Source organism: Rhagoletis zephyria, unplaced genomic scaffold (genome assembly GCF_001687245.7).
Source record: "Rhagoletis zephyria isolate East Lansing unplaced genomic scaffold, Rhagoletis_zephyria_1.1 Rzeph_scaffold_06680, whole genome shotgun sequence".
Taxonomy (NCBI): Eukaryota; Metazoa; Arthropoda; class Insecta; order Diptera; family Tephritidae; genus Rhagoletis; species Rhagoletis zephyria.
In genome coordinates this window covers 1-10247 of record NW_016163763.1, presented here as the reverse complement: position 1 = coordinate 10247, position 10247 = coordinate 1, and the positions used below count along the sequence as shown (strand labels likewise).

Genomic DNA, 10247 nt, shown 5'->3' with positions numbered 1-10247 from the left:
CCAAATTTCCAAAAACAACATGGCAGGGCAATGTATTCGTTCCTGTGGCCGTAAGAGCAGCCCATTTTCTCCATCCGGGACAATGAATGATCAAGTTCATCGGGATGAGCGCGTTAAAAGGCGTCTTCTGTCATTTAACAACAGTTAACGTAGTAGGCCACTGTTCTAGGCGGACATGGCAAGCTGCCACTATGCCAAGGACACATTGCCGTGGTATAATGCAAATAACATCAATTTTGTACCTCACGACTGCAATCCACCCAATAGCCCAGAGCTACGTCCTATTGGTGAATATTGGTCAATTGTCAAAGGAATCTTGAAGAAAACAGGTGAAACAGTAAAAAATATTGAAGAGTGCAAAACAAAGTAGTTGTGCGCATCGCGTAAAGTCGATGATGCAGTCGTGCAGAACATGACGGCGCATGTGCGATGAAAATACCGCTCACTTGCATATGGTGCAAATAATAACTAATATTTTAACATTTTAATAACATCTAAACTTCCAAGTTATATAATACAAAAAAAAATTATTTCAAAGCCTACTATGTTTCTGGTAGTAATCACCCTTTAATAGCATATAAAACTATATTCACATTACAGCATAAATTACTTTGTTTCGATCAAATTACTTCATATAAACCAAGTGCGTTCACATTTTATGAAGTTCTTTAGCACGTGTACGTACGGGTGTGTGGTTTGTACTTGATTTCAAAAAACAAATGGTTGCATACCTTTAGGCATTATTTCAAATTCAATCAACAGTGGTGGCTAGAATAAATGAAAAATCTTTTTTTCTTCATTCTATTCTTGATTTATGATAAATTATCTCATTTCTTGATAATTGACAGATTTTACAAAGCGAAATTACTTGATTTCAGCATGATTTGCTTATAAATTACAAATGATTCGTAAATTACGATAATGTGAATATGCTTTAAATTCCCAAGAAAGTTTTTGGGAATGATGCTTGAGTGACAGTCCTTGGCCAGATATGAATCTGGGCAGTTTTGGTTACGTAGATCTCACTGTCGTGATCGTGTCGTCGATCATAAGCGGGTGCCTAAAAAAAAATATTTTTTCGACATATGTAAGTACCTATTCAAATAAAATTGACACACGCCAAACTTTTTTTCGTGATACGCCTTAATGTACAGTCTCCATCGCCCAGCGCGGCGATAAAAATAAATCTATTGCCACGAAACTCCGACGAGCGTAATTTGCATTTCGCTTTGGCTGTGTTCCATTTTATATGCCTGCGGGCGTTCTAATTTTGACCGCGCGAATTTCGCAGTGGTGAGTTCGACGTTCGCCGGCATTGAGTTCCATTCATAAAAGGAAGGAACGAGCTGTGCACCTTCGCGTTAGTTGCGATTTCGTTATTACTACTGCAATCAGCGTTGCCGTTTTGCTTAAATTAAAGTAAAATTGATAAATTTTTTCCTGCCTGTTAAAATGTTTAATTTTTTTACGGGATTTGGTAAAGTTTTTAACGGTTTTGGTAAATTTTACTTTTCGGCCGCGGCAACACTGAGTGCAATATTGCAGCCTTGTTTTACCCCACCTCTATACCTGCTATAGACGCTCGAATACGAACTGTCAAGTTTCTCGCGTGCAAAATCTTACCACAGAGAAATTTTTGTGCGTAGCCATTTCATCGCATAACATTTCAGTGCGAATATGTTCTAAATTATAAATGTTGATAAAATTGTATTTCTTTGCTTGGTTGTGCCTGAAAGTTTTTTTCCGAACAACACCACTTCTTTCCCAGTATTAAAACAAATATGAAACAAATAAAAAAGTTTCGAGTTCGGGCGAAGCCGAACATTAAATATAGTTTTTCACGTTTCTGAAAACTACCGTTACATGGTAAGCAGAGTGGTGTTACTCCTATTTCTAGCAATTTCGATAGTATGTTCAGTTAGACTTAGTGAGATAAACTTATATAGTTATAAGTGGGCGGTACCACACCCATTTTTTAAAATTCCATAATATTTATTTTTAAGGGATTGCTGTGAGTATCAATTTTGAGTAAATTAGCGTCCTTAAATTTCGAAATATGGGAAGTTTCAAGCGTTTTTGAAATTTACAGTTATATCAAAAGTGGGCGTAATTTTAGTCCGATTTCAAAATTTTTCAACATTTTGTTTTTATGTAGAAAGTACAATAATTATACCGAGTTTCGTACAAATACACATGCGTGGTAATAGGTGGGCGGTGCCACGCCCATTTCCCAATATTTTGTTATAGATGAGCACATTTTTGGATAGGTGAGCAAATTATTGTTGCTTTTCCACAATAAGTTTTTCATTAAAAACGGCCTCAAGCTCAATAAAAATTGTTGAATATAATTGTTATAAGGCAATTAAATAACAAAAACAATATACATTTTGAATAAATAAGCTTCATTATTTACTGATTTATCGGAGAATTTGGATTTCCCGAAATTACCGTTATATGGGAATTCCTGGTATTATGTGTACCGTTGTACACCCCTAGACAAAATGATATGTGTAACACACGGCATCTGTGATAATTTTTAATATTTTTCAGAATATACATTTTTTGAACGTTGGCGTGTCAAATGAAAGCTTTTGGGTTTTTCTGATTGGCCGGAGCAAAAAGCTTTCTGATAAATTTTTTTGTTCTCAACGCATTTCACGTTGAATATTCCATGATAAAAAAATAGAAGGTAGTTTCACTTCAAACTTTTTTGACGGTTACAGGCATTTTTACATTACATTAATTCACCGCAGGAAATCTGAAAAGAAGGCATGTCAGGGCCATAAAGATTTGCGGATTTTTATAAAATATCTGCAAGTTTTCTATTTATGTACTACTTATGTATATTGGACTGCATCACTAAAAAAAGTTTCGGTTTTTTAAGCTTAAACTGGTTTGCCATCTGAGGTGATTTTTTTCATAAAAAAAAAAACTAAAAAACCTATTTTCATTCATAAAAAACTCAAGGACGTATTTTTAAATCGGTTCAGCTGACGTAAATCATCATATGTTTTCCGAAATGTTTTGGTGAAGGCCTAAAAATATAATAGATTTTATAATTCCAATGGAAAACAGTGCCGATTTTTTTTTGTGGGGAGTGATATATGTAGTAAAATGTACATATGTATGCAAATATACTTACATACGATTGAGTTTCTCCAAAACCTCTGAAATTGAGGAAATACATACGTACATACATATGAGCTCCACAAGACTGTTTTTCATCAATGCTATTAGAATTTGGAACTCTATACCCGCTACCATTAGGAGCAAAATCAACAGAAGCAACTTCAAAAATACTCTATANCGCTACCATTAGGAGCAAAATCAACAGAAGCAACTTCAAAAATACTCTATAATTATTTCTCTAAAAATTGATGAACCATTTACGTATTTGCAATAATATATAATTAAGTGATTTTTTGAGCTTTGTTAACATACCATAATGTTTGTACATATATAAGTTAATTAGTTATTTTCTATGAGGTCTCATCGTACGCAGAGATAAATAGTGCATACCAACTAAACATTTTGAAGACGATTGTGTTTGTGGACGATTGTGTTTTCCAAAAAGCTCTTTTACATTTAAGAAGTTAAATGGGGCCAATTTTAACGTAATATTATCTTTACTTTTATCATTGTTGTACTATAAAAGATTGAATCTTATTGTACTAATGCCTGAACCGAAATAAATAAATGAAAAAAAATATATTACTTTGAACAAACAAATCGCACTTCGGGAAGATTTTATTCCCTCACGTTACAAGCTTCTAACGACTATTTTTAATAAACGAGAAAATTTTAAAAATTTCAATCTGGAATCCTTGCACAAATTTATAAGATTCCTACAGTTTTCAAACGCGCAATTAATTTTTGATTTTATAAAAATTATTAATGATTTTTCGTTTTAAAATCTGTTGTTTGAAATTTTTTCAAAGGCATTTGAAATTTTTTTTTTTTTGCTGCTGCAAAAGTCAAATAGCTAACATGGCGGCAAAAGTCATTGAGTGAAAGAAACTACCTTCTTTTTAACCGACTTCCAAAAAAGGAGGAGGTTGTGAGTTCGTCGGAATATTTTTTTTTTATGTATGTTACCGCATAACTTTGCACTACGTCAACCGATTTCAATAATTGCAACGGAAAGGTAGTGTCTCAGAGGTGGACCCATACTAATTTGGTTTAGATCCGATCATTGGATCATGAAATATATAGATATATATATATTTTTTTTTAAGTCGGTTTTTTTTTGCTAAAAATTACTTGTTTGTATCATGGAATATTCTGTGTAGAGCAAATCAAATTGAATAGGTAGCAGCAGTAGAGCAGCTGATTTTACTTTGTCGCGCGCGATTTTTAAATTATTTTTATATTTTGTCGGGATTTTTGTCATGATTGTCTTCCGTTTTCACTCAAAAGTACAAAAGACACAGTTGTTATTGTTGTAAGGGCTTACTTAGTCCGTAATTGTCCGCAGGCTCAACTAACGGTAGGCCCAGGAAACTTGATATTTCAATGAGGTAGAACCAGAGGGAGAGGGATGTTTGTTGAGTTGAATTGAGTGGGCACGTAAAGACGTGGTTGGTGTCATGGGGGGGAATCTCCACCTGCTGGACACTCTTTTTGGATGTTGGGTGGCAAGTTGGGCCATAGTTACGCGGGTATCTCGTGGCAATTGAAGCTCACACTCGTTCACAGGTGGTGATTAGCACTATAGACGGCATTCACTCGACTGGAGTTTGAAATGCCGTTAATAGCCTGTCTGTACAGTCCCAGTCCCAAGGGTGTTGTGCGTAGTGCTGGACCTGGTCCTTCGGCTCAAGCAAGTTCGAGTGCTGACGTCTGTAGCACCCTACTAGGAACCGCTTGCTGAGAATGATGGTGTTCCCATTACTGGGAGAATTTCGGCTACGCTGTGGATGTTATGTTCAGAGGGCATCCCCTGGTTGTCCGGGGTGTTGTATTGTGGCATGTCTGTAGTTTCGTCCACTGCGAACCAATTGTCCCCGGCGAGCTGCATAATTTAGAACCGGACGGCCAATTGCCTTGTATGTTTGAAACACCGTTTATTTGTCTTTGCCCAAGTACTGCCGAATTGGGGAATTGAGGACTATGCTACGGCTCTGTACTTTGTTGGCAATTTCGGTTGTATGCGCCGGGAACGAGAGCTAGATCCGACAATTTTTCGGTTATTCACCGTCGGAATTGGTTTGCCATCGACGAGAATACGCAGCTTTCGTCCTTGTGGTAAACCCGTTGCCGAGGATTTTGTAGGGGAGAAGGTTAGGCTCCTTGCAGTGAAGGAGCGAAAAAATGTGGAGTGGTAACCGTTTATATTTAAGCATAAGTCATCAATTCCATTGCCGGACGCATTGTATTTTTTTGTCTGGATTGTGTCTTGTCGGGATTTTGAGTTGTCGGGATTTTGTCTTGTCTGAATAATGTGTTATCTGTATTTTATTTGGTCTGGATTTTGTTATGTCTGTATTATGCCCTGTCTGGATTTTTTATTGTCTGGATTTTTAAAAATTGTCTTTGTTATGTCTTGTCGGGATCTTTAAAGTCGGGATTATGGAGTACTCCCCTTTGTTCACGTATATTGTTCACAAAACCAACAAGAAAATGCACGCAGCTTGCTGTGGCTCGTGGCGTGGAGGCAATTTCCAAATTTTGTGTAGGGAGAATATGTTCATTAGGCGAATCTACGGTAAAAAAAAATCTTTGCTCATTGTATGAGGGATTGTCTCATGTCGCAGAGAAAGTACAAATAAGAAGGCTACGCCTTGCAATTCAGCTCGTTACGGATGCTATTCACTGCATTGTGCTTGGCCGAAATCCGAGTCTAAAAATAATCCGTTGAATACCACTTGTGCTTCAAAAGTAGTCGGATATTTTCCCTGCCTAGGAATGTTTGTAACAAATTTTACGGGGTAAAAATCCCGAGCACAAAGTACAAAGTTATGGAAAAATATTATACATATGTATTGTTGATGTTGCAACTGAATATATATGTGCTGCGTTCACAAAAGACCGAAAAATATATGCTAAATACAGATGCTGTTTCTGGGATAATAAATCTAGGATCATTGAAAAACAATTTCAAATACTCTAGCTTTTGTGGAGAAAATTGGTAAAATTATTTTTTGTCCGGTATTCGGCTGCCATATATGTATATGTATGTATTAAAAAAAAATAATCAATTTTTTCATTGGTGAAATTCGACAATTTATACACACATCAGTGGGAATAAAATAAAATAAATAGGTTAAATAACTAATATTTCTTTTGCAGATGCGCTTGAGCTCAAATATACATATAGTCTGAATCCGGATGCTACTTGAAGTCATCTAAAACCCAAGCCAGCAGAGAATAGTATCGATAGTATATTGTGTTGTTTACTGAGAAACTGCATCTATGGGCCACGAAAAAGCAAATTCGGATTCTGATGCAAATTCAGCGGAAGAAAATCAGCTAAACGGTAGTATTGCCCAAAACAGAGAGAGTAAATTAATTCCTCAAAAATCTCATCCCAAACATCAAGATACAAAAAATGGCTCCAGCTCAGATGGAAATGATAAAAGCAACTGCAGTGAAAATAATGACTCGGCATCCAATAGTAAAACAGTAAACAAAACTACCTTGTGTGTACAAAAAACGACGACTGAATTTAAATTACGCGTTGTCCCATTAGAAAAGCTATTGGAGAAACCATTAGTGGATAAAAATAACGAAAGAACAAGTACATTATCGGACGCCCAGACAAGACGATTACCAAAACGCAAGAACCGAAGCAATTGCGTGGTCATTGACTTGACGGATAGTGAGGAGAGCGAGGAGGAAGAAGAAATAGTGAAGTCCGTTTCAAAAACCAAAAAATCGGTCCCATCAAAATCGGAGGCGTCGGCGCAGCCCAGCAAGTCTAACCCGCCGGTGAAACTGAGAGAATTACCCCGTTTAAGGCAGTGTACTGTGCGCATAAAAAGGACACCCTTCCCTCTCACGGACAGCCTGTTAGCAGAACGTGTAGCTGGTTCTAAAGTTAATGGCGGAGATACTTCAATAAAAACCCAAGATAAGCGCGACCGTAGAAATAGCAACAATAACTCATACCTTAAAAACAAACCGTCAGCATCCTTTAGAAAAAAAGTTATGACCTCCGATTCATCTGAATCGGAATCTACAAATCAAAAGAATGATACAGTTTTAGATGGAGAAAATTCCGAAGAGACCGATGTTAAAAGCAGTGACAGTGAAGTGATACCGGCTCGCAAAAAACGTGTATTTTATAAAAGAAAAAAGAGTAGTGATGATGATTCTGATTTTGCGCCGCAGCCAGCTGCGAAAAAACGCGGACGCATTCGACGCGGCCAAGACAGCAGTGACAATGATGACGTTGTTAAGCGGAAGGGAAGGGGCAAAAAGAACGCAAACTCTGATGAGGATGATGATGACGATTCCGATGAAAAGAATAAAAACAAACGCAAACATATCCGCAAAATAATTAAAACTAAGGATCTTGATATAAGCACAAAGAATGCCGCTAAAGAAGAGGAAGAACGTCGCAAACGCATAGAAGAACGTCAAAAGCTTTACAATCAAATCTATGAAAAGCCAGAAAATGTTGAAGTCACTGATTTAGTATTGGATTTTGACGAGGAAACAAAGAAACCTCTGCTTCAAGTTGACAAAGGAATTTTAAAGAAATTGAAGCCCCATCAGGTTTCCGGTGTTAAGTTTATGTGGGATGCTTGTTTTGAAACTATCAAAGAAGCTGAAGACAATGCTGGATCAGGATGTATTCTGGCTCATTGTATGGGTTTAGGAAAAACACTGCAAATTGTGACATTATCCCACACTTTGTTGGTGAACTCAAGGCGAACAGGCGTAGAACGTGTATTAATAATAACACCATTAAGCACTCTTAACAACTGGGCACGTGAATTTAAACATTGGATAGGATTTGCCAATAAACGTAATGTGGAAGTTTATGATATGTCCAAGTACAAGGACAAACCTACTCGCATTTTTAAATTGAATGAATGGTTTGAGGAAGGCGGAGCATGCGTCATCGGATATGATATGTACCGTATATTGGCGAATGAAAAGGCAAAGGGTTTACGCAAGAAACAACGCGAGGCATTGCAGCAATCATTAGTTGATCCTGGTCCAGATCTGGTTGTGTGCGACGAGGGGCACCTGCTAAAAAACGAGAAAACATCCATTAGTAAAGCAGTAACAAAGATGAGAACTAAACGACGAATTGTTCTTACCGGAACACCTTTGCAAAATAATCTAAAAGAATGTAAGTAATTTCAAATATTTTAATTTTTTTATTTATTGAGCTGATTTCAAAATCAACATACTCGTAGCTAGTGATGTTTGTATACATTCATATGTATGTACGCGCGCTGAGCCTTTTCCAAGAGCAATCCACTGGAAAGTCTGCATCAATGCAAAATACAAAATTTCGCTAATTACTTGGGAAATTGGGAAATAACTCTAATCGGCAACGTAAAAAATAAACGTTGCGAAATAACTCTTATGGGCAATGTAAATAATAAACGTTGTGCAATAACAGTTATTGGCAACGTAAAAAATAAACGTTGGGAAATAACTATTATCGGCAACGGAAAACATATTTCTCATCTAATAACTGTTATGAAACAACGTTTTCGTTAAATTTCAGAATTCGGGCAAAGTTTTCAATTGGTAAATTCGAGATAACAGTTATTTTTGGTCCCTGGTATATACATCACTTTCCGATAGGGCTTCTAGTTTCTGACAAATTAATTAATCATTCCAGCTTTTTTTATTTTTTTATGAAAAACTGAAAAAGAATCAAACTTTAACAGACGAAATATTTAAAAAATGTTTGCATTTGTACTATAGCCTGTTCTGTTACAAACAAAAAAAAAATAAAAATTACTGATGAAGAAAATCGATGGATAAATACGAGATATGAGTGGTCAAATGAAAATGCGCAAAGATTTTTTATATGAAATACGAGCAGTAAAGCATGTTATGCGGGTGTACGTGGCGTATGAGTAACACGCTTTAATGCTCGTATTTCATACACAAAATCTTTGCGCATTTTNGAGTAGTGATGATGATTCTGATTTTGCGCCGCAGCCAGCTGCGAAAAAACGCGGACGCATTCGACGCGGCCAAGACAGCAGTGACAATGATGACGTTGTTAAGCGGAAGGGAAGGGGCAAAAAGAACGCAAACTCTGATGAGGATGATGATGACGATTCCGATGAAAAGAATAAAAACAAACGCAAACATATCCGCAAAATAATTAAAACTAAGGATCTTGATATAAGCACAAAGAATGCCGCTAAAGAAGAGGAAGAACGTCGCAAACGCATAGAAGAACGTCAAAAGCTTTACAATCAAATCTATGAAAAGCCAGAAAATGTTGAAGTCACTGATTTAGTATTGGATTTTGACGAGGAAACAAAGAAACCTCTACTTCAAGTTGACAAAGGAATTTTAAAGAAATTGAAGCCCCATCAGGTTTCCGGTGTTAAGTTTATGTGGGATGCTTGTTTTGAAACTATCAAAGAAGCTGAAGACAATGCTGGATCAGGATGTATTCTGGCTCATTGTATGGGTTTAGGAAAAACACTGCAAATTGTGACACTATCCCACACCTTGTTGGTGAATTCAAGGCGAACAGGCGTAGAACGTGTATTAATAATAACACCATTAAGCACTCTTAACAACTGGGCACGTGAATTTAAACATTGGATAGGATTTGCCAATAAACGTAATGTGGAAGTTTATGATATGTCCAAGTACAAGGACAAACCTACTCGCATTTTTAAATTGAATGAATGGTTTGAGGAAGGCGGAGCATGCGTCATCGGATATGATATGTACCGTATATTGGCGAATGAAAAGGCAAAGGGTTTACGCAAGAAACAACGCGAGGCATTGCAGCAATCATTAGTTGATCCTGGTCCAGATCTGGTTGTGTGCGACGAGGGGCACCTGCTAAAAAACGAGAAAACATCCATTAGTAAAGCAGTAACAAAGATGAGAACTAAACGACGAATTGTTCTTACCGGAACACCTTTGCAAAATAATCTAAAAGAATGTAAGTAATTTCAAATATTTTAATTTTTTTATTTATTGAGCTGATTTCAAAATCAACATACTCGTAGCTAGTGATGTTTGTATACATTCATATGTATGTACGCGCGCTGAGCCTTTTCCAAGAGCAATCCACTGGAAAGTCTGCATCAATG

The 10247-nt window shown here is 36.7% G+C and overlaps 1 protein-coding gene across 1 annotated transcript in view; it reads left to right on the top strand.

Moving 5' to 3' along the window:
- The window catches only part of LOC108373427 (transcriptional regulator ATRX homolog), a gene marked incomplete at its 3' end in the record, with an annotated part of 16619 nt that extends 6523 nt beyond the window's left edge, over nucleotides 1–10096 (top strand). The window contains exons 2-6 of the mRNA XM_017629303.1: nucleotides 6289–6475; nucleotides 6539–8299; nucleotides 8576–8586; nucleotides 8684–8706; nucleotides 9321–10096. Of these exons, the coding sequence (XP_017484792.1) occupies nucleotides 6412–6475; nucleotides 6539–8299; nucleotides 8576–8586; nucleotides 8684–8706; nucleotides 9321–10096 (2635 nt within the window). The remainder of the gene's footprint in view (nucleotides 1–6288; nucleotides 6476–6538; nucleotides 8300–8575; nucleotides 8587–8683; nucleotides 8707–9320) is intronic.
- Between the last annotated feature and the right edge of the window lie 151 nt (nucleotides 10097–10247).